The sequence below is a fragment of the Acomys russatus genome, chromosome 10 (genome assembly GCF_903995435.1).
Source record: "Acomys russatus chromosome 10, mAcoRus1.1, whole genome shotgun sequence".
Taxonomy (NCBI): Eukaryota; Metazoa; Chordata; class Mammalia; order Rodentia; family Muridae; genus Acomys; species Acomys russatus.
The window spans coordinates 78,718,478-78,742,960 of record NC_067146.1 but is presented as its reverse complement, the minus strand read 5'-3'; the positions used below and the strand labels follow the sequence as shown (position 1 = coordinate 78,742,960).

Genomic DNA, 24,483 nt, shown 5'->3' with positions numbered 1-24,483 from the left:
CTCTGCCTCCCCAGTGCTGGGACTACAGATGTGCCCCACCAGCACCAGCACCAGCACCACTGCCAGGCTACATTCCAAACTATTTGTGTAAGTAACATTTGAGTACTGGCCATACAACACAAAGAATTATATGCAACCTTGCCATTTTCAGGCAAGTTCGCTAGTAATTCTTCAGTGGTAAAAATCACCCATTTCTTTATGGTGGATGTGCAGGTAGCTGTTGCATTGTTGATTGCTTCATTGGTTGAAGTTACTGAGGGTTGTGGATGCTGTTTGTGAGTACTTAATACATTTCTTTAGATATATAATATGTATGCATTGGATTATTCTAACAGAATCTGAAAAACAAAAAGACATTTGGCTTCTGCATATTAGATGGCCCCCCCCTTTTTTTTTAAGATTTATTTATTTATCATGTTCACAGTGTTCTGCTTGCATGCATGCTTGCCCACCAGAAGAGGGCACGAGATGTTAATCTAAATGGTTGTGAGCCACCGTGTGGTGGCTGGGCATTGAACTCAGGACCTCTGGATGAGCAACCAGCCTCTGAGCTATCTCTCTACCCCAAGGATCCTTAATTTTAAAAAGAGAAAAATATAAATATTTGGTTAAAAAAGGAAAGAAAACCTAGACATGGATAATCTCTCTTCAGTTGAGTTACTAAATTTACTTTGAGTTTGGCAAAATAATTTATGTGTAACCTTCTCCAGATTTCAAGAATTTATATCAAAGTATGTTTTGGCCCCCCACTGATGTCAGCGGCTTTGAAACCCCACAGTTGCTCATGAGAAAGTGTGAAACAACCACACTGAAGCATCACGCCATTCAGCCTCTGTTGCTTTTCTAAGTAGAGTGATGCACGGGAGACACCGTCATCAATAGGCCTGTTTACAGATTTGAACCGGAATGGACACAGAGCTTGGAATCAAGTAAACGTATACAGAATTGGTTCTTTTATGTAGCTGTTCACACTGAACTGGGTCTTTTTTTTTTTTTTTAAACCGATTCCCGTTGTGTAGTGAGCTGCATGGTAAACGTTTATGTTCACCACCCACTTTTTTCTTAAGGTTAATTGAGCTTAGGAATTTTGTTGCATATTGCTTAGTGACTTAGTACCTACCCCGCCCTCTTTTTTTTCTTTTATTTCTGGGGCATAAATTCACAGCATTGATTAGTAGGACAATCTTTTTTTTTTTAATTTAATTTATTCAGATTACAACTCAATTGTTACCCCATCACTTGTATCCTCCCATTCCTCCCTCCCTCCCGCTTTTACCCTATACCCCTCCCCTAGTTCTATGACCAAGGGGGACCTCCTCCCCTACTATATGGTCATAGGCTATCAAGTCTCATCTTGGTAGCCTGCTTATTCTTTCTTTGAGTGCCCTCAGGCCTCCCACCAAGGGGAGGTGGTCAAATATGGAGCACCAGAGCTCATGTCAGAGTCAGGGTAGGATAATCTTCTACTACTGAGCTCCTCCCCGTGGTATTTTTTTTTTTTTTTAATTAACCTTTGGAATAGATATTATTCAAAAGACTTCAAAAACCTAAATAGAATACATGTACTGACTTCCTATGACATGTACTTATCGTCTAGAAGTAAACTTGATTGCAGTTTGGAATACTTTTGAGGTACCCACATCGTTTGTGGTTTTTTGTTTTTGTTTTTTTTTTAGTGGTATTTCCTTATTATGTATTTAATTATGTAAGTAACAACTTAGCAGTATTTCCCTTATTATGAGTTGTTTTGTGGGTCAAATTGTAAAAATCCAGTGTTTTGGTGTAGCAGAATCTTTCAGACAACTGTTCCTTGCTTAAGTCACCTCCACACGATGCAGCTGACACACTTGCTCATGTTTGGACTTGGCTTTGAGACCTCAGTGTGAATATCTTATGTGGTAACGGCTTGGTTTTATCACTAGCACAGACCAGTGACCCTAAAGCCACATTAGCTGTAAACATGACTCAGGAGCTGCATGACTGTAGGGACTGGAGCCAGCAGCTTCATGTAATCTTCTCACTCTGAAACTAGGTGTGTGGAAAGGCCAAAGGTTCCAAGAAAATGAGCAGGATGGATGGGCCAGACTCAGCCGGGATTCAAATAAATGTCTTGCTTAGCTTTGGAACATTCTCTATGCTCTATAGCCTTTGACCCATTTTCCCAAACCCGCCCATTTTTAAAATGACAGTCAGAAATGGAAATTTCCCCAGCTCCTTCCTTGTGAGAGTGCTCAGCCTGCAATTGCCACAGAACGTTACAAAAAGAGTGCTCAGGGAATGCTGATGCTGGGTGGGCAGTGGGCAGTGAACTCAGAGTTTGGGGGAGGAAAGGAGATATAAGCTGTTTTTCCCAGCTGGTGAGGGTGGAGATGACTACTGCTCCTTGCTGCCTGGTGAGTGAGTCACCAGCCTGAGGGCAGAACTTGCAATAGGGAAGGGCCAAGTCTGGCCACAAATGAGGCACCAATGAGCAGATAAATATTTTCCTGGCGCTTCACCTGAGCCTTTCAGAGAGGCAACTATCCCTGAACAATGCAAATGGAAACTCAGGAGTAAGAGCCAGCCTGTGTGTGTGTGCACTAACATGGAAATTCTAAATCTGCTCACAGACCCGAGGGGCTCCCAAACACCGAAGAGAAAGTTCAGACTGTTGTGGGGGGGGGGGGGGGGAGTAGCCAAAGTCAACAGACCATCAGCTATGGCAGAGCAGAGTAACAGAGAAACTTTAGAACACCATAGGAGTAAGCAGTCCTGGGAGACAAGGAAAATAAGATGGGACTCATCCAGCCAGTTCTTGGGTGTTTTCTTAAGATCAAATTGTGATGGGAGTGAGATTATTCTCTGCTGGTACTAAAAGACTGCTGAAGACCTTTGTATTTTAATACCCTTAGTCCTGCCCTTAGACACTTAGTGGAGGTGGAGGCAGAAAGTGACTTGCTGAATGTCACATAGCCAATTAATTAGGAGCTACAGGTGCAAACAGCTCCCTGCTCTCACTGAGATTTCAGCAAGCGGCCCGTGGAGTTTGCTGTTTTCAGAAAAGATTTAAGGTGATTCGCCTAGAGGTAGAAAAAGCCAAACAGACAGATGAGCAGCCAGGGTGTTTCTGAGAGAGCAGGAAGGATGGGTGCTTACCTGTAAGGTGTTAATAAGCAGGTGCGGGGGATGGTGTTTAACTGGGTTGGGCAACAGATTGGAAACAAGGGTCAAGGTGTGGTCTCCAAGTAATTTACTATCCTTGCACAGTGGGCCTTAAGATACTGGAGAGAGCCAAGCATGGTGGCACACGCCTTTAATCACAGCACTCAGGGGACAGAGGCAGGTGGATCGCTGTGAGTTTGAGGCCAGCCTAGTCTACAAAATGAGTCCAGGACAGGCAAGGCTACATAGAAAAACCCTGTCTCAAAAACAAAAACAAACAATGTGTAAGTGTTTAAATTTGGAGGAGGACATGAAAAAGAGTCTTTGGACAAGATGGATTTGATGCAGAAGACTGGGTTTCCTCTCTGGAATAAATACTGTTGGAATTAACTAACAAAAGTCATCCATTTGAGAATTAGAAAGCAAACTGCAAGTGTTTTTAGACATTTGGCAGTTGGACAGGTGCTCCTGTGTACGTCTGTGAGTACGTGGAGGCCGGAGGTTAACAGCAGCTGCCTCCTCACTTTCCACCTCATTCTTTGAGGCAAGGTCTCTCATCAAGTGTGGAGCTTGCTGATTAGGCTGGACTGGCTGGCCCATGAGCCGCAGGTGTTCTTCTGTCTCTGCCCTCCCACCTCGGGGGTCACGGCTATGCAACACCGTGCCCAGGTTTTGATATGGGTGCTGGGGATCAAATCTACCAACTGAGCTATTTCTCTAATTCCAGAGAGTTATTTTTTTTAATCTGCTGTTATACTTAGGAGGTAGGTGTCTCCCGCACCAAAACAAACATGATGTCGTGGTAATTAATTCTGGGACACCAGAATGAAGTCACTGCTCAGTCGTCTGTCAGTCCTGTCACCCTTCGTTCTTCTGGAGTGTGTTCTAGATTGATGTCACATTTGAAGTATTCTCCCCAACCCTTCCCTAGTGTTACAAAGACTTGCCACTGATGGGCCCAGACAAGTGTCACCCATTCCACAAGCGCCCCCTAGATCCTTCTGCTTCTCCCCAGTCCCTGCGACTTGCATATGTGCTCACTTTCTTCTCTGCCTGCGATTTTCTTCTGGTTTGGAAGTGTGCAGCCTCCCTACCCCCTTATAGCTCCCTCTTCTTTATCCAAACAGTCTTGTTTCTTATTTAAGACAAATGCAGCGGTAACTGAGTGTTTACATTTTCCTAGAGACACAGATATGAGCCTTACTGAAAGACTTGATTCTCCTTCTGGTGTAGGCCTCTCGTTTTTACATCCCCCGCTAAGCTCTCAGGAGGCTTGTTTATTGACGTGCGTATCTCGTGATGTGGAAATCCTGTCTGAAGCCTCTTTTTTTTTTTTTTTTTTTTTTTTTCTTTTTCTCTCAACTTTTGGCAAGTACTTCACTCCGTCTAAGTTTCATGTTTTCACATATCACATACATATTTCTTTATAAGCTTGCTTTCAAATGAAGTTACTCATCCGAGAGCTACTCACACAATGAATACAAAATGCACTGTTATCATCACCATTAATATTTCATTTGAGAACCAATTTCTGGTTAAAGAAAGAGAGCCATTTCAGCTCTCCACAGTCTCATAAAGCACATAAACACACAAAACAGGGCAGGTTGTGACTGATGGTCTTTTATCTAAGAAAGCCCTCTAAGAACGTAAAAGTGCTTGGCATTCATGAAGCAAGACCCTCCTATCTGCATTTGGAGATAAAAACAAAATCAACTGATATTCATGAAGGTTTGGCTAAGGACATTTTTGGGAATAACTTAGATGTCATGATTCTTCTTCTGTAAATTGGGATACTTATATCACTTTTTGTCTATTTACGCATCTGGCTTCTCTGTGAACTACAGAATTCACTGCACTCTAGGTCATTTTCTTTCTTTTTGTGTAATTTACTTATTTTTATTTTATGTGCATTGGTGATTTGCCTTCATGAATGTCTGTGAGAGGATGTTGGATCCCCTGGACCTGGAGTTACAGACAGTTGTGAGCTGCCTTGTGGGTGCAGGGAATTGAACCAGGGTCCCCTGGCAGCGCAGCAGGTGCTCCCAACCTCTGAGCCATCCATCTCTCCAGCCCCTTCTGGATCGTTTCCAACCCAACATCTCTTCCAGCTCTTTTCACCTCTGCCTCTGAACTACCTGTTACTAAACAATTACAGTACAGCCCACTTCCCCACTCTCCTCCAGTGTGTTTCCGGAGTAAGCAGTGTGTCCATCCTAGGATGACTTTTCTTCTCACTACGTGCTATGATGGACAATTTTGTGTGGTATCCTGACCTCAACAAGCATACACACACACACACACACACACACACACACACACACACACACACACACACACGCCCACAAACTGTCTTTGGTTTTCATCTCTCTACTACATCCCATAGCCTTAGCAAACACAAAGTATCTTCATTCATGCAAATTTGTTGTATCTCCATTCCCCCCCTTTATTATAGCATTTATTACTTATAAAGCTATTTAGGTTTTCCCTTTTTCTCACTCCTTTTAGTTAATTTCCTACCATGTTGCAATGATTCTAACCTTAGCGTTCCCCAGGTCTCCTCCCTCTTTAGCCTCTCACCTTGCCTGCCGTGGGTGTCTCTGAGGCTAGTTCAATCACTGTGTATTGAATCCTTATATCTCCTCATGTAAACATTTTTTTTTTTTCTTTTTTAGCTTTTGGTTTTTGAGACAGGGTTTCTCTGTGCAGTCTTGGCTGTCCTGGACTCACCTTCTAGACCAGGCAGGCCTTGAACTCAAAAAGATCTGCCTGCCTCTGCCTCCCGAGTGCTGGGATTAAAGGCGTGCACCACCACACCCGGCCATAGCTCCCCTTTTTAAAACCGTCAGTCTCACTGTCTCTTTCTCTTTTGAAGTCACAGATCTGAGACAGGCATCCCACAAGTTAAAACAGCTGGTGCCTGTGGTTGTGCAAAGAGCACAGTCTGAATGCCTTGCCTAGGTTGTCGCCTCTTCCTATTCCCCTGACCAGCTTCAACTTCCTTCACAGCCTCCCACCAGCGGTTCCAACACACAGCAGCACCCTGAGCTCCCTAGCCATCGCCCAGTCTCGTGGTCTCGCACTTGCTTGTGCTGAGACAACTGCCCTTCCTTGCTTGCTTATGTAAAGCCTGCCTTTCCTGCTGTGGTCAGTTCTATAAGTAGGCTCAAAGCTTCCTCAAGGGCTGCCCCAGCAGACAGACAGAACTACTCATCATTTGTGCTTCTGCTTCCTTTGTTCTCATGGCCAGCTCCACACAGCCCTGTTCAGCATGGCCCCCAGCCTTGTAACTGGTCCTTTGTGTTGCCCAGTGAGACTAGCAGTTCCCAGAAAGCTAGGAATCATTTTAGTCATCTTTGTATCCATCAAGTACATTTGGTGCCCATAAATCTTTCTTAACTGCTGGAACAAATGCCTGTCCTTATTTCTCAGGGCTTTGTTATGAAATCCAAATGGAAAGGTATTTATGACAGCAGTGCACAGTAAGCCTCAAATGTAAGAACTAAATCTCCTTCCACGTCCCCCTAGACTCAAGCAAGCACTACTTCTAGATATGCAGAGAAAAGCTTCCCTTCAGAGGAATCAAATTTATTCCTAAGTAACCATAACCATTTAGGACTCCAGCTAAATTGTCTTTTGTAGACTTTTTCCATCCTATGTTCCATTAATGCACATGATATTTAAGTAGACATTTAGATTCCATTCTGTGTCATAAAGTTACATAAACAACATAAAATATTTAGCTGACAAGAAAAGATAGGAGCCAAATGACTTTAAAACTTCCAGAAGAACACACACACACACACACACACACACACACACACACACACACACACACATATATATATATATATATATATATATATATATGAAAACAGGAGCCTGTATGGAGGTGATCTAAGGCTACAAACCCTGTAGGAGGAGAGCTCATGGAGGAGCAGTAGACATGCAACTGCTTAGAAGCCTGGCATGCAAGAGGCCAGGGAGATACAGAGGCAGACTGTGGTCTCTGAATCATGGGCTTTTCGTGGGCTCACATACCCTTAGCTAAGTGCTATGAGGCTGTCAGGTTGAGTAGATAGATAAAAAATACCGGAGACGCTAAAATACAGCTTGCCTTTACTTAAACAACAACAAAATCATTTGTTGCTTATCTGTATTTGCCTGAAAATTTATTCCACCTGAAAATACAAACTGAAACCCAACTACCTTTAATAACTAAATCTTTGATAGGATGGGGTCCTGGGGCATTGAGGGGAAAAGGACTGACTGAGCAATGATCCCCCGGGGCTTCTGACTAAAGAACAAAAATTTCTAGGATTACAAAGAAACTGGGGGTACATTGCCATCTAGCGGAAAAAAGCTGTAAGGAAATTAAACAACTGACTTACTTGCTTACTTCATTTATTTATTTAAAATATTCTAAGCCTTGCAAAGTAGGGTGATTCCCTGGATAACCGCAAAGTACCGAGGAGCCGAAATCGCACTGCTAGAAGGTGATGTGAATCAGGACAGTTGGTCAGATGGTGTTAGAGTGAAGCTGGGATGTGTTTACCTAGAGATCTAGGTGAGGGGTCAGGGAACTCTCAGGCATGCAGAAACTAAGCTCCCACCCATGAAAAACCACAGCAAAGCAAAGGCAAGAGTTACCTAGAAGTGCAAGAACCTTCCAAAGGAGGATGTTCAGGGGTCTAACTACAGGAGATAGGGAAAACAAAACAAAACAAAACAGGGTTGAGATAAATGTAGCTCTTGAGGTGGTCACCATGGCAACCAATGACAGTTAAAAGCCTTGGTTTGGATTTCATCCTTTTTGCTCTAGGAAAGGAACGTGGTCTAGAAGTTAGGTTTAGCCAGTGGTTCTCAACCTGTAAGTTGTGACCCCTTTGGCAAACCTCTGCTTCAAAAAAAATATTTACATTATGATTCATAAGAGTAGCAAAATAGTGATTATGAAGTAGCAGCAAAAATAATTGTGTGGTTGGAGTCACCACAGAAGGAGGAACTGTATTAACAGGTCACAGCATTAGGGAGGTTGAGAACCACTGGTTTATGCGAAATGTATAATGAATAAAAGATGACTTTGGAACCCAAACCAGGGCATCACAGCTGCTTTCAATGATTCCATCATTTCTCTAGCACAGAACAGGAGGGAGTCTCTGGCTTAATAGAGCCGTAGGCACTAATTTCTACAGAGCTGATATCCGAGAGCTTCATGCAAGTAAATTTAATGTAAAGTTATTATATACTTCTATATGAGACTTTTGAAATGTAATTCATAAATGGTTTTTTTAAAATTCTAAAGCCAAGCCATCAGATAACCACAAATGATAGTGAGGGCATGAGGAAAGAGATCCCTATTCACCGTCGATGGGAGTGTCAACTAGTGCAGCCATCGTGGAAATCAGCATGGCAATTTCTAAAAAAAAAAAAAAAAAACACACAAAATAAATATAGCTCCCATAATCTCAACTGTAATACTTTCAGCACATAGCCTAAAGCTTCTCTATATTACCACAGAGAAACCAATACATCCATGCTTATCGCTACATTGTTCACAACAACAAGGAAATGGTTGTCCATCAACTGGGGAATGGAGAATGAAGACCTAGTATGTGTACCTAATGGCATTTTTCCATGTGTAAGACAAAATTGAAACTTACATAAAAAATTAAAAAATGAATAGAACTAGAAAGTACTCTATTAAGTGAGGTAATACAACCTCAGAATGACTAAAATGACTTCTCCCTCATATAAAAATCCTAGCTAAAAATGTTACATACATATATCTGAATATGTAATTGTGTGTGTGTGTGTGTGTGTGTGTGTGTGTGTGTGTGTGTGTGTGTGTAAGTGGTTGAAAGTTGGGTATAAGCTATGGCACTGAAAAAGAAACCCTGAGAGGGAAAAACAAGATGTTGAGGGAGTGGGGAGGGCAATAGGATACATGAGTCAAGAAAAAAGAAACAAGGTTATGGAGTCAGAGATGTAGTAGGGGGTCAAGGAAATGAGACAGAGGAGGGAGTAAAAATAAGTAAAATTGTATTTCAAAATGCCACAATGAAACCTAATACTATGCATGCCAATTAAAATAATAATGTATTTGTCTTAGTCACTTTTTATTGTTATGATAAGACACCATGACCAAGGAAACTTGTAAAAGAAAACATTTGTTGAGGCTTAGAGTTTCAGAGGGTGAGTCCATGACCTCCATAGTGGGGAACATGGCAGCAGCCAGGCAGACATGGTGCTGGAGCAGTAGCTGAGAGCTCACATCATGATTACAGCACGAGGCAGATAGAGCTAAATGGAAACACAGGGACACACCTCCACCAACAAAGCCTCACCTCATAATCCTTCCCAAATTGTTCCATCAACTGGGAACAAAACATACAAATATATGAACCTATGAGAGCCATTCAAACTACCACAGTCTTCTCATAAGGCATAAAAGACAGTAGTGTCTGCTCAGTATAGAGCATTCATTATGTAGTTAGGTTGACTGGAGTAATTACTACTTATCTGGAGAAAATATGTTGATTTTATTGGATCATAAAAGCAGGTTCTCCCTCACCCACCCCCCCAATTTTTTTTTTCAGGAGATGGCAAAGGATAGATTTCGATGATAGTACAGTTGAGGGTTCATGGCTAGCTTAACTATCAAATACATGCCATTAATAGATTATTTTTCAGGGGAATGCAAAAAAACAAAACAAAAAAAACAACAACAAAAAACAAAACCAAAACCTTACACACCCCTATTGTCCTGCTTACTAATGTAACAATGGTTGAAATGTAAAATACCCAAAACATACTGATCCAATTTTCAAATAGAAAAAAAATATCTCCAAGATAGGTGATATTTTGTAAGGGCTTCAAAACATTTTAACAAGATCATAAAGAACTAAAACTAACCAAATGAAGTTGAACAGGTGACATAAACTTCCACATATTTAGATTTAAAACGTTATTTCTCCAAGTACAAACTGGGAGTAAATTGGACTCAAAGCATCATTTCCTTCCTCCACTTAATTATTTATTTAATCCATTTACATCCCAGCCCAGCCTCCATACTCCCTGTCCTACCACCACCCCTCCTCCCAGTCCTCCTTCTCCTTCCTCCCAGAGAAAGGGAGGCCCTCAATTGGTACCAATCCACCCTGGTATCTCAAGTCACTGCAGGTCTAAGCACACCCTCTCCCACCAGAGAATGACAAGGCAGCCAGGCTATGGGAAAGTGACCCAGCTGTAGGTAGCAGATTCAGAGACAACCCCTACTCCTATGTTAGGGGACCCACATGACGACCAAGTTGCACATTTGCTACATATGTATAGGAGGTCTAGGTTCTGCCGCTGCAAGCTCTTTGGTTGGTGGTTCAGCTTCTATGTGCCCCCTGTGGGCCCAGGTTAGATTACTCAGTAGGTCTTCTTGTGGTGTCCTTGACCCCGCTGGCCCTCCTATTCTTCATCCCATGTCTCCACAGTACCCTCTGAGCTTGCCCATTGCTTGACCTTGGGTCTCTGCATCTGTCTCCTGATGGACAAAGCCTCTCAGAAGACAGTTATGCTAGACTCCTGGCTGCAAGCTTAGCTGAGTATCATTAGTAGTGACAGTAGTTGGCCCTCTCCAGTGGGGTGGGTCTCAAGCTGGGCCAGTCACTGGTTTGCCTTTTTTTTTTTTTTTTTTTTTTCAATCTCTGTTCCATCTTTGCCTCTGTGGGAAATGCAAATCAAAACAACTCTGAGATTCCATTTTATACCCATCAGAATGGCTAAGATAAAAAACTCCAGTGACAACACATGTTGTCAAGGATATGGAGAAAGGGGAACACTCCTCTATTGCTGTGGGGGTGCACAATTGTACAACCACTGGGAAATCAGTCTGGAGGTTTCTCAGAAAATTGAAAATAGATCTACCTTAAGACCCAGCTATACCACTCCTGGGTATGTATGTACCCAAAAGTTGCTCTACCTTACCATAAGGATACTTGCTCAACTATGTTCATTGTAGCCTTACTCATAATAGCCAGAAACTGGAAACACTCTAGGTGTCCCTCAACCAAAGACTGGATAAAGAAAATGTGGTACATTTACACAACAGAATACTACTAAGCTATTAAAAACAGCCTCCAGTGCAATTTAATAAAAGGAAATTATGAAAATTGCAGGCAAATAAATGGATGGACCTAGAAAAGATCATCCTGAGTGAGGTAAGCCAGACCCAGAAAGACATACTTGGTGTGTGCTCACTTATAAGTAGCCATATAGTACAGGATAACCATACTACAATCTACAGGCCCAAAGAAGCCAAGGAGGGACCAAGGGAAGATGCTTGAATCTCACTCAGAACAGAAAATACAATAGATATCCAAAGTAGATAGAGGGAGGAAAGTGGGTAGGAGATGGGATGTCCAGGATAATGGGGGTAGGGATCAGATGGACAGAAAGAAAAGAAGGGGGTGAGAACTGGGAGAGAGAAATTGGGACCATCTCTGGGACAGAGGAGGCTCCTGGGAATTTATGGGGGTGAACCTAGCTGAGACTCCAAGCAACGGATGTTAAGGAACATAAAGTAGACACCTTCTGTAACCAGGTGGGACTCCCAGTGGCGGGTCGGGGACACCAACTCACACATAAACCCTTTACCCCAAGTGTCTTGTCTACAAGAAGTGTAGGGCAAAGATGAATCAAAGCATCTTTTATTAAAATGCACTGGAGGCTGTAGTTTACAAAAATATAAATGTGCTACGGGGGCCAAAGAAAACACCACACTAATGTTTTGTTGTTTAGGGGGGGTGGTGGTTTTTTGTTTTACTAGAGAGTCCATTAGCAGGGATTCTGTTAGATGGAGGTGTTAGTCTTCACTAAGCACCGCTGGCCCCTTTAGCAGAACTAAGGTCCAGACCTGGTATCACTATCATTCTTCAGAGGAATGTTAGGAACTCAGTAGTCACCCGACAAGAGACAAGGAACCTGGAGCCCTAACCATGTGAGGGCTGAGCAAAGTGGGTCCCGCATACCTGCAGGATGCAGGGCTCTCTGGGACGACACACAGTCCCCAGTGCTCACAGTTTCAGTTTCTTCTCTGTGGTACCTCACTTGGAAAACAAAGCTCCACTCTATCCAGGGAGACTAGATAATTGTTTTCTCCCAGAGTGAAGAACTTGAGAGGAAATCTCAATAGAGCTGATCAGGACCCAGACTATTAGAATACTGCAGAGCCACTGATGACGTGGCGGGTGTGCTTCTGGAGTGTCAGCAGCTCCGGCTTGACAGCCTGTGAAGTTTCTTTAGTTTCTTGGTTCTAGGGCTGTAAAATATGCACATCAAGGTCTTCAGGCCACCTTTCAGCTTTCATTCTCAATACCCAAGCTTCCTTTGGGTAAAAGGACATATGCTTAGATTGTCTAGTGGGTTGTCTAAGAGTTGCAGGTAAGGACACATCGAGATGCTCAGCACATTTTTAAACTGAACACACACACACACACATGTGTACACACACACACACATTTGCTATATACAGGGTGCTACCAATCATTGAGTGTTGGGATCCCAAACCAACTCTAAGTTGAAGAAAAACACCCAGAGTTGAATGCTAAATACAGCTTCAGTTTACAGGGAGGTGGAGCCATGCCTGAAAAACACTAGGAAGAAAAGAAAAAAAAAAAAGAAACAAGACTAAAATTTGTCACGTGCTTCCTGGGTGTCAGATACCACCTTAAAAGCTTTCCAGAGTATCAGCTGTTTTAATCTGATAGCAACTCAGCCCTGAGGAATAGCAAATACGGACGATCTTAACAGAATCACTGAAGTTTCCCTATCCTTAGACTACTATAGATCTGTCACTGACTAGACAAATGCCTGGTCATATGCTAGCACACAGCACTGCCTCCCGAACAGCCAGCTCTTTTCTGTTTCCCCTTCCCATCACATTAAAGTCTCGGCCTTCTTTGAATAACATTCTAACCACCTGTACCCTCGTTCCCCACGAGAGATGCCCTTCCTATTTCAGGGGCACAATCTACCATCTGCTACAGACATAGCAACCCTTTTAAAGTTGTCATTAGAGCCACCTGCTTCTTGCTTGGGTGGAATTCATAGCCCGCCTCCCACAACGTAGACTTGACAGTGACCATCCATCTCCATATGATCACAGATCTCACTATGCTCCTTACAGGCCAGAGCTTCCCTCTTCATCCTGCCTGTGACCTTCCCCCCAGAGGTCCTTGGTACTTTCTCTTGATTCATTATCCTGATGCCCTCTCACGAGTTCTTCCCGAATTCCTTCTCTCTCCTTTCCAGTATGTCCCTCACTTAACCAGTGTTGACACATATCCTTCCCACACATTTCTTTCACGCTATAAGCTTTCCTACCACATACAAGTCAAATCATCCGCCTTGGTCCATGTCTCCCCATCGTGTGCATTCCTCCTGTTCATTCGCATTTTTCCCCATCCTCTGTATTTCTCTGGTGGATTTCTGCATCCTTTTGAGTGACTCTCATTTTCCCTAACTCATTTTCTTTTTCTTGAAGCCTCCTCCTGTGTGACAATACTTATCTTTAGAACGCCTTCCACTTCCCCTTTTCAGGTAGCGAATCCCCAGTTTTATCTGCACATCTCCAGTCTGACTACTTTCCACGTGGAATCTCTGTGCTCCATCCCACTGTTTTCTCTTGGGTCTCCTTATGACCTAAGGTCCGTTTACCACACTGTCTCTATACTTGGGCTTGACTCTTCCTCTTTGGTAAAGCTTATTTGAGGACAGAATAGAATAGTCACAGAATGAAAGTTCTCAGTCACTCCCTGTCTTATTATTTCCTACCATCTCTACTCTCCTTTTCTTTCTCACTTGGGGCCAGCAGAGAAAGAAGCTATTTAGGATTCATGCAGATATGAAGCTTGTCTGCCATGGGCTGGAGAGTGTGCATGCCCATGCTTTCTCCACCCTTCCTGAGCTCTTGCCTATTGACTAGGCATTGAGAGAACATTTTCTTCTTTTGTCAACCTGTTATTTTTCTTCCTCTTCCCATACCTCAAACCATCACCATAGCTGACTAGACTATTTCCCAACCCCAAATAGTAACCATAAATAAACAAAGCCTTCAAAACTTCAGCTCATGTCTATGTAAAAAAATGGTAGTCACTTTAGCACAGGTATTCTCTCTAGGTACCTAGTAATATGACTTTTTGTTCCTTTTCCATCTACTGTGTAAGAGACAGATCACTGGATCCTTTCTCCCAACCCAGTGAGAGGTCTATTCCTTTAGAGATTAGAGGTACCATGACATCATCCTAACCAGGGAAGAATAGCCATTCTGTTTTGGTTCCTATCACTCCTTATTCTTCCTATTATCCCCACCTTTCTCACACACACACACACACACACACACACACACACACAAAATAATTTTGGGAAAAATAAGTTAGGATTTGCAGTAATAGATAGCTGGCTTCTAATAGTGTCCCTGCCACTCACATTTCTCTCATGGTACTATCTATACAAGGCTCAAATTTGAGAGAGGGGTCCAAACTCACTTTCACTGCTGGGTTTGGGAATGGATTATTTTAGTGAAAGAACTGAAGGAAAAGCATAAGATGCCCAAATCCCCCTTTAGTGGAGAAATAGTCCAAGAAAATGCCAGGTTAAACATGGGGATTCCCAGCAGGGTCTTCCCTTGAGGGTTACATCAACAAGTGCAGTAAGTAAGCCAAGTAAACAGGAACACTGTTATTCATTCACAAAAAAAAACACCCAATAGTTGCTGTTTTATTGCACACAGTGGACACCAACTCAAGTGGCTAGGAAGGAAATAAACTGATGTAACATTTGGAGTAACATGGTCCTTCTCTCTTCAGAACTCCTAAGGGGTAAAAGGGGAAAATGTGGTGCTAGCTCCCTTCCTTTTCTAAGCCCGGGCTACAAAGACCTTGGGCCCCCATTCCAGGCCAGGCCACAGCCTTTCAAATCTTTTAGTCTTGCTTTTTGCATGAGTGCCTCAATCCTGTTCTTCCCCTGCCAGCCCGTTTTCTCTTCACTCTTTGGCCCCAGTGGCATGGCTATTCTCATTGTTGTCTCTGATCTCCCCTGGTATGGGCTGCTCAAGGGAAAAGGTTGTCTGCTCCTCTGGCCCTTTGCTTAGTGAGGACCCTGACTCTGGTCTAGTGCCTTCAAGAAGCCCATTGAGGACTAAGGAAGGCTGCTTGCTCATAATCTGAGCACTTGGAGCCAGAAGCAGGTCAGGAAAGTAGCCCTCTGACTCTAGGGGGTGCCCCAGAGCCTGTGGGCAGAGTGGATGAGGGAAGGGAGGTTCTGGTAAACAATGGCCATTCCAGGGTCCTGGACCTGTGGAGTCAAAGAACAAGGAAATTATTAGACAGGACTAAGACCATCGAATGCCACTGAATAAATTACAGAAGAATCCCTTTGTCCTTCATTGGGACCGTGGCTGAGGCCCATAGTGCAAGCCTGAGTGAAACATTAATATCAGCTTTCCTTCCAGGATCATAAAGGCTCCTGGACTCCGGCTCCTATGGTTTAGCAACTGTGACTTAGTAGGTCAAGGCCAAGTGCTGCCTTATATAGGAACCAAAGAGACAGGAGCCACTTGGGCATCTCTTTCTAGAACTCTTTTCATGCACAAGATGGAGGGCTTTAGGGTTCTGGAAGTCCAAGTAGTTAGGCATAATAGCTGCTACCAATTCTGTACCAGGGTGTTTTGTTCATTATTTCTAATGGTCACCAAATCCCTCTGCAAGATAAAACTAGTGCTCTAATAACAGGCCAGCAGAAGACGGGCAAGCAAAAGGTTTGCTCACCACCCATGATCTGCCTCAGCCTCATTCTGCCTTCCAGATAAAGAGGGATTTTGGTCTTTCTCACGTTCAAACGAAAGGAGGGACTTTCCTTTCCAGCCCAACCAAACTCACCCATATTTCCAGCAGGTGGCTGTAGCAAGAACTGTCCTGGTGGGGGTCCTGAGCAATAATCCTGTGAGAAGTCCCCACCGAGGCCAAAAGGAAAGGAAAAAAGAGAGTCTTCCGGTGGTAGAAATGTCAGCGAGCTTGGAACAGGGAAAGGAAAGGGGGGCAGATATGGAAACTGGGGCTGAAGGGGTGTGAAAGGAGGGGTCTCTGGAGCCTGGGAGAACCGGAATGAACTCAACTGGCTGTTTGCTTGGTAATCCTGAGGCCCCAGGTCTTCCAAATTTGAGTAGGTGGGTGGTGAGGTGACACTGTGGAGGACAGAGGCGTATTTAATGAGGTGTCCTAGTGACTTCCTCATTTCCACACACAATAAAGAGACCACTTTCTCCATCTCTGTGGCAACAGCAAACTTTGGAGACCACTCTTCTGCCTCCTCATCTTCCCAGTCTCTGCTCATTGTTTCCCCTTGTTTCTCTATTATTGCTACAAAAATACTAGGTCATTTCTTTTCCAAACACTCACTCTTTTTACTCCCCATCACAGAAGCCACTCATTGACCCAACTCCGCCCTTCCCTCTCCCTACTACCTTTCTTTTCTTTTCCCCAAGGTTACAAATGGACTCAGGCTCCATACCTGGTACCCCATGGCCCATATGGGATGTCCTTGTATGTGCTGTCACTCCCGGGAGCATCCCACAGTGGAGGATTCACTTGAGGAGTTTGGATAGGACCGAGAGGGAGAGGAAGGTTGCTCCTCCGAATAGGTGGGGGGCTGAGGAGTGGTGGAGTCATTGCTACCCTCTGAGAACCCTCACTGTGCTCAGAGGGTGTCAGAATCTGGTCAGAATTCAGCAGCTTGGGGGGATCTAGGGAAAGAGGACAAATAGGAGCGTTAGAAAATTAGAATATGGGGATGGGGAGGTAGGTTTGTTATTTTTATTTTTTGGTTTTGTTTTGTTCTGGTTTTTCGAGACAGGGTTTCTCTGTGTAGCCTTCCCGTCCTGGACTCACTTTGTAGACAAGGCTGGCCTCGAACTCACAACCATTCATCTGCCTCTGCCTCCTGAGTGCTGGAATTAAAGGCGTACACCACCACACCTGGCTCGGGGAGGTAATTTTGACACGGCTGAACAGTGGATATTGCCACTTGCATGGAGCAAAGGCTTTGGGTTTCAGTTTTCTTCTTAGCTTCCATTCCTACCCACCCCCCCCAAAAAAACTTTCTGAAGGTGGGTGCTCACCAGAAAAGGCATCCAGAATATGCTCTGGAGGAACAGGGCCAGGTTCTAGGTCTGTAGGCATAGGAGCTAGGAGCTCAGGCATGGATCTGGAGGCAGAGAGAAGGAAGACTGTAGCTCTTATGGCTTCCAAATTTAGAACTCAGATTTGGGGCGAGGCACCACTAACTGCTTGCCTCCAGCCCAGCACAGCCCAGTTCCCTTGAAGGATTAGCCAGTACCCCCAGCACTCACTCCCAACTTCCAACATTCTCCTTCAAGACCCCAGGACTCCTGCGTGGACTCCACTTCTGCTCAGTGTGGACAACCAAAGACCGGGCGCCATGCTCACCTGCACTGGCTGCTGTCTACACTGGGGACTGCAGGACCGTTCTTATTTTCCTTCTCGCTCAGTTTCTCCACTTTTCGCCACTTTGCCCTGCGGTTCTGAAACCACACCTATGGAAAGGGGAAGGGGCACCTGAACTTGAGAATGCTGGCAGAGACAAAGACTTGGGCATGACTATGGACTACACTTTACTGGGTTTCAGCTGCCTCTTAGCTTAGATGTATAAAAAGATCTCCATGTTGCCTTCCTTCCTCTTTTAATTGGTTAAAGCTGTGGCCCGTGGAAGAGTTGGGGCACCCTCGCATCTGAGCCTGACATCAGCCTCTCTCCCAGCTGAGGCTGAGCACATGCCCTCTCCTACATAGTTCTAACCAGCAGCTTCCACAGTATTCAGTCCCCTTTACCATGATGCGTTGGGGGGTGACCCCCACCATCTGGGCAATCTCATGACGCTTGTCACTGTCAGGATAGTGGTCTTCCTGGAATATCCGCTCCAGGTCCTCCAGCTGGTCTGTAGAAAGGGGACATGTAATGGGGAGGCTAGACACCATAGTAGGAGAGACAAAAAAGACGCTCGCTTCCGAGCAGCGGTGGCACATGCCTTTAATCCCTGCACTTGGGAGGCAGAGGCAAGCGGATCGCTGTGAGTTCGAGACTGGCCTGGTCTACAAAGTGAGTCCAGGACAGCCAAGTTTACATGGAGAAACCCTGTATTGAAAAACCAAAATAAATAAATAAAAATAAAAAAGAAGATGCTCACCCTGCACCCATAGCCAATAAGGCCATTGTCCCCAAGCCACGAGCCAAGCCTCTTCTCCTTCAGTGTGATTTATCTATTTCTGATCCTTCTAGTCAGGTTTAAGAAGACAAGTCTGCCTGCTTGGCCTTCCCCTCAGGGGTCGAAAGTATTGGCACGGTCCGCAGACAAAAGAGAAGCATGCAGGACAAAGTGACTAACCACACCCCAACATCTCCTGAGGCCACATTCTTTGCACAGATCATCCAGTTTCCTCCATCTTCAGAGACTAACCTGAGCGGTACAGGGTTCGAGTCTTTTTCCGAAATGGACAGGTCACTTCTAGAGATTTTTTCTTCAGGTCCTCCTCTTGACTCTTCTGGGCCAATGTGTTGTGGCTGGGGGCTTGGCCTGACTCAGAAAGCACAGGATTTTGAGCAGCCAGTGGTGAGGAACATCTTAAAAAAATGATGCTAGCATGAAAACCATACTTTCCCACTCTGTGGGCTTACCAGGGACTGCAGAAATAGATGGCTTCACTTTCTTGACCTTCTTTTCTGGGAAAGGAAAGGAAACTTCTTCTGGGGGTTGGGGACTATCTGAGGCTGGCACTAGGTCTTTGTACATTCTGCACGTGTCAGTGTCTGTCAACTCCCCAGAGGTCTTTGACAGCGGCCTCTTTCCTGAGCCAGCTCTGGGGAGTCCGGACTGCTTGCTTTGGTCATCATCAATAGGTGGGGCAGAGTCCTGCAATGGTCCCTCTGTCTCCTGTTCAGCAGTCCTGGGCTTGACACCAGCTTCCTGGCCTGTGGAGAACAGCGGCCACTGGGCTTGTCACTAAGGGTTAAAGGCTCCTTTACTTTGCCTGTCTCCCAAATGAGGCCCGGATGCCAGGCTTACCTTCCTAATTGGACAGTCAGGGGGATGGGTCAGATCAGTGGCTCTCAACCTTCCTCCTAATGATGTGACATTTTAACACAATCCCTCATGCTGTGGTGACCCTCCAAATGTAAACTTATTCTTGTTGCTACTTCATAACTATAATTTTGCCATTGTTACGAGTTGTAATATAAATATCTGAATTTTCCCATAGTGGTAGGTGATCCCTGCGGCAAGGTCATTCAACACTCTCAAAGGGGTCACAAGCCACTGGTTGTGAACCACTGGGTTAGATAATCCCACGGCAACTCTATGTGGTCTTAACGTGAGAAAAGTGGAAATCTGGGTATACCTTTTCTCAATCTTCCTCAGACATCAGGGGTGCAAGCTCAGGGGACAGGCACCAGTTTTGGTCTGTCTAACAGACAGCTGTTGTGTGTGTGTGGGGGGGGGGGGTGGCTGGCGGGAGGGTGAGTAGGAGGTGAGAAGCAGGCAGTCAGCTATTTTAGCTTTCCTCAGACTAGCCCTGGCCCAGAAGGGAAGCCAGGCACTGTGGCCTGCAGAGGAGACACAGCAGGCTCCTTGGGTCTCCACAACACAGGCACAGGAAGAGGCCATCAGAGGGGACCACAGGAAAGATACCTTTACCTTCCCTACTCCCTCTCTCTTCCTAGCCCTCCTCAATCTATGTGTTCTGGCTCCTTCCTTTTTTTTTTTTTTTTTTTTAAAAGATGTTTCTAGTCCTCCTTTCCTTCTACACCAGGCTGACTCTTCCACAGGTGAGGGAAAGTACCTATCTGGAAGGAAACCCAGTCACACAGCGGTCAGCTCACCCTCCCAACTCGGAGGCAACCTTACAGATGGGGCTCCCTGTGGATGGTAAAACTGAGCACAGCACCCACTTGATCACTCCACCCAAAGGCAGGCGCACACCCCCCACCCCCCCCCCCACCCCAGGGAGAAATGAGGGTGAGCTTGCTGAATAATCAAGCCAAGATCACACAGGGATGACGTACAGGGGCACAGGCAGCCCTCAGCCACCGCCTGGAACTTTTCCCAGGATGCCAAACACTTCCCTTCCTTTTTTTCATGGACTCATAATGAAAGAAAATGTACCTCAGGGAGTGGCAAGCATTTCCAATGGAACCAGGAAACGTGTAAATAAATGCTAACTAGAGCCTTTGATGTTGCCTCCAACGAAAACCTTTTTTAAACAATATATAAAGCTGGCGGCAAGGCCGGGCTCAGGAGCCTCTTCCAGCCGATTCTAAATGCAGCCTGGAACCACTACTGAGAGGGAGAGGGGGCGCCACCCAGGGGTGAGGGGCTAATGTTGGATCAAGGGACAATGGGACAAAAATGCTTTACAACCGTTTAGGAGAGCTTGTATCACAGTAACAAACACGGTACAGAATAGGTGCTCAAAAAGCGAGGACCTCATTGGACCAATGTACTGAAGTGAGAAAGGTGAAGGGTGTCAGAACCTAGCTTGGAGTTGTGCTGGAGACAGAAGACCAACTTTATCCCCAACACTTCGGGATGATCCCTAAATGGAAGGATGTGGTGAGGTTGCCTCCCTTTCCCGCTACCACCCGGAGACCTAAGTAGGCTACTAAGACTGGCGGAGTGGCCAGAAGACTCACGGAAGGGCTCAGCAAGCCCTCACCAAGGCGGACCCCAGTGTGTGCTTACCCCGTATTTTCCTGCAGAGCTTCTCCGTGGGTTCCATGGCCCAGACTCCCACTGCTCGGCCCTCCCTGGCATCACAGGCGCAGACTTAATGAAATCCGTGGGGTGGCCAGGTGTGTGGAGTCTGCACAGGCCAGGGAGCTTGCGCCCCCAACCCCACCCCCAGGGCGAGGCACCACACACCTGGAGTGGGGGTGGGGGACTGAGAGGTCCATCCTGCAGCTCCCTGGGTGCCTCTACGCAGTCCCAAGGGTACCAGATGCAGCAGCAGTATTGTGCGTGCTTGTGTGGCTTTGAAGGTGTGGTTCCCAGGCTCACCTACTCACCTACTTCCTAGTACTCAGTGAATTGATATGGCTGTGGCTCCCTCTTGACCTTTGTGGAAAGCAACCTCTAGAACCACTCTTGAATACAAGCCCTGAATACAAGGCTGCCCTGTCTACTGCTTGCCCCAAAGTTCGAACTGACTTGAGTATTCTTTTTTGTTTCGTTTTGTTTTTTTCAGACAGGGTTTCTCTGTGTGTATCCTTGGCTGTCCTGGACTTGCTTGTAGACCAGGCTGGTTTTGAACTCTCAGCGATCTGCCTGCTTCTGCCTGCTGAGTGCTGGGATTAAGATCCAGGGGCAAAGACAGGAAAGGAGCTGAAAGCACCTCAGGCCGGGAGGAAAGAGCTTATACCTCTTGGAACCGGCACAATTTGGCGAGTACAGATGATGTACAAGCTGGTCCAGGTTTTCTTATTAGGATGGTCCATTTAATATCAGCTTCCTAACCTAAGAAAGAGACTCGGTTCAGTGAATGTTTCTTATTTCTTTAGGAAAAAGATATCAAAATTAGAAAATTCTTATTGCTTCTTATCACAGGAGTGGGAGGGGGTGAGGAATGTAAGAGCTGGCCAGATTGAAACAGCTGATGGGAGCTGGGGGAGGAAGAGCGCCTGCCGACCAGAGCGCAGGTGTTTTGATTTTAGTATTTCAAAGCTTCTGGACGCCAGGCGGTTTCCTGCAGTACTAAACAATCAGCTACCGGGACGTTTTCCTGCGCCTTAAGATTGTCCTCTTTAAGAGGTTTCCGAGTACACCCATATGGACCCGGAAAGGCTGAGGGAGTCTTTGTTTTTTCTGCAAGATAAAAATGTAAATTAACTAAGGGTAAAAGTGCCTGTTTCACAAACCTGATAACCTGAGTTCAGTCCCAAATGAAAAGCGGGAGGAGAGAACCAGTTCCTAAAAGTGCCCTCTGACCTCCATAGTCTTGCATTGTTGACATGAGCTCTTGACACATCACACACAAATAAAAGCGGGAGAGAGAAAGAATTTGAAAGATTAAAATGCAAACTAAATAACTTCATAGTAACACACCCGAACTTCATTCCTATTCCCCCGTGTGAAGGACACCCAGCTTAAGGAGAATTTTAGACCCAGCATCCAGGTTCCTTTCTAGAACATCTGCAGCATTCTAGGTCAGGCAAGCAAGAAATGGGTGCAGTAAATGCGCGCTCTCTAGGAATGGTCAGCATCATTTTGTGGTGACGTGGACGTGGTTGTGGTCATAGCTGGAACGCTATGGGTTGCTTGACTATACATTTAAAGTTAGGGACTGTGGGGAAATGTCTGCCTTGCTTGGTAGACACAGATGAAGAGAGCAGCTCAGTGGAATGGGTCATGTCAATACTCCACGGTCCCTATCCATTGAGTAGTAGGCAGACTAGGGAACCCTCAACAGCAGAGTCTCCCTTGGACCAGGAACCACTTCTTAGAAGTACTGACCACATGGCTGTGAGTTGTGTGGCTCACCATGTCACAACCTGACTATGAGTCCACATAGCAAGCAAGCCCTCCACCTCGGTGTAAGGGCCATCCAAAGGATGAGTGCCCCTCATCCAGGCGTTCGAAGCAGTTTGATCTGATGGTTTTTAAATTACTCTGGAAGCCAGCCGTAAACCAGGATTTCTTAATGAATTTGGTTAAAATGTGCCTTGCAGGCCCCATCCTCTGAAATCTTAATTATTACAAGGTCCAAGGAGGGACCCCCAAACATGTACTTTAACAAGAACCTTAGGGGATTTTTCTCTGCCTCATCATTTGAGACACTTTTAGATTTTTGAAAAGTAAAGTCAATTAAAACCTCCCCGAAAGGCCTTGAGGTACAGCTCTGCAGTACAGTGGTGAGCACCTTCAAGGCTCTGGGGTGAATTTCTTATTACTGTGCAGCAAAACAAAACCATACTTCTGGGGAGGAAATGTGCAGGCTATAGGTGACAGTGGCCCATATGATGAAAGGAAATGACCTTTTCCCTTCCCCAAGGATGTCTCCTTGCAGTGAGAAGCAGGATACAATTTCTGAAATCGATAAACCTTATCACATTAAACAAACAATACGTCATCCTTCTGAGGCCTTGCTGCTGGTTTTGTCTTTTTCTCCTGGACTGCCCGCCAGCAGGGTGAAGGGAAGAAAAACAAGGCCTAATTATGTTCCCTCGAAGTGACATAGTTCAACATTCTCTTTAATTACATGAAGGATGGCTTGTGCCTGATGGCTATGGGTGGGTTTTCTGTAGGTTGTACAACATGGCCTGCTTGATGGGACGGTATGGTGCTGACAATATGTACCATTAAGTCCTACTTCTGATGGAACAACTGGAAGTGAAGGGATTGTGTCATGGCAGTTAGCACTCCTCCCAGACAAGAAAGACATCTTTATGACATGGGAGACCACAAGGTGTTGTTTTAGGGCCTCTCAAGGATGTTTATTTCCAAGCCTTGTTTGGCTACATTTCGTCTTCGTAATTTCTGACTACTTGATGTACTCAACTGTGTTTGGAAGGAAGGCACGTGCTTTTTATGTTTTTATTATTTGCTTTCTTAGTTTTCAGAGCCACGCCATAAACCACACTACCACCCACCATGCAAGAGCTGTTTGTTTCAAGGTCTTTTTTCTTTCTTTCTTTCTTTTTTATGGATATATCACAAAGGAGCAAATGAAATGTGTCAGCTGCTATTAGAAAATGTAATTTTTTTTTTCCCCTCAGCCTGTGTAGAGCTAACCTTATAACTGCGGTGAGCAAATGTGATAAGCCCCCTTTGTCCTTCAACCTTTTTTTTTTTTTTTTTATCTAATGAGAACCACAGAAAACATGTTTCAAAGCAGTTGTGTCTTGGTGCCACACTCAAGGTCACTGGGAGACCTGAGACCAGAAATGCAGGTGGGGTGGGGCACAGAGCCCTGCAAGAAGAAGCGCTTTGGAGTGAAGCAGGAAAACTGAGAAAGCCTGAGGTAGGCTGAAGGTTAGAGATCACCACTTCAGAGCCCAGAAGGCAAGTAGCCAGGTGACCCAGGTGATAGGCAGAGAAAGGAGGAATCAGCTATCTCCAGCCAGAGGCTGCTTTGGAAAGCCCAGGACAGGATAGTTTGAGATGTTGGTGAAAAGGGATTGAGGACACCTGGCTGAAGTGGGAACTGGCCTGGTAGGGCCAGATTAGAGGAGGGGGGGGGGTGTGAAACCACAAAGCAAATTTGTCATTCCTTTGCTTAGTATGCTCCAGACT

The 24,483-nt window shown here is 45.2% G+C and overlaps 1 protein-coding gene across 1 annotated transcript; it reads right to left on the bottom strand.

Moving 5' to 3' along the window:
* Window positions 1-14,896: 14,896 nt before the first annotated feature.
* On the bottom strand, window positions 14,897-20,974 carry Nobox (NOBOX oogenesis homeobox). Its single transcript, XM_051151616.1, has 9 exons — window positions 20,938-20,974; window positions 18,853-19,172; window positions 18,661-18,742; window positions 18,035-18,141; window positions 17,634-17,740; window positions 17,306-17,391; window positions 16,699-16,930; window positions 16,068-16,372; window positions 14,897-15,483 (listed from the first exon to the last, which is right to left on the bottom strand). Exons 1-9 carry the CDS (start codon window positions 20,972-20,974, stop codon window positions 15,173-15,175), a joined length of 1,587 nt encoding a protein of 528 aa, XP_051007573.1. The 3' UTR covers window positions 14,897-15,172.
* Window positions 20,975-24,483: the final 3,509 nt, after the last annotated feature.

Bases quoted from the DNA above. Each gene is read 5' to 3' on its own strand.
- Nobox (XM_051151616.1), bottom strand. From the start codon at position 20,974: ATGGAACCCACGGAGAAGCTCTGCAGGAAAATACGGG. The intron at 17,392-17,633 runs GTGAGCATGGCG...CTCTGCCTCCAG, and splicing joins GTAGACAGCAGCCAGTGCAG to ATCCATGCCTGAGCTCCTAG. The intron at 16,373-16,698 runs GTATGGAGCCTG...TGTCCTCCACAG, and splicing joins TATGGGCCATGGGGTACCAG to TGTCACCTCACCACCCACCT.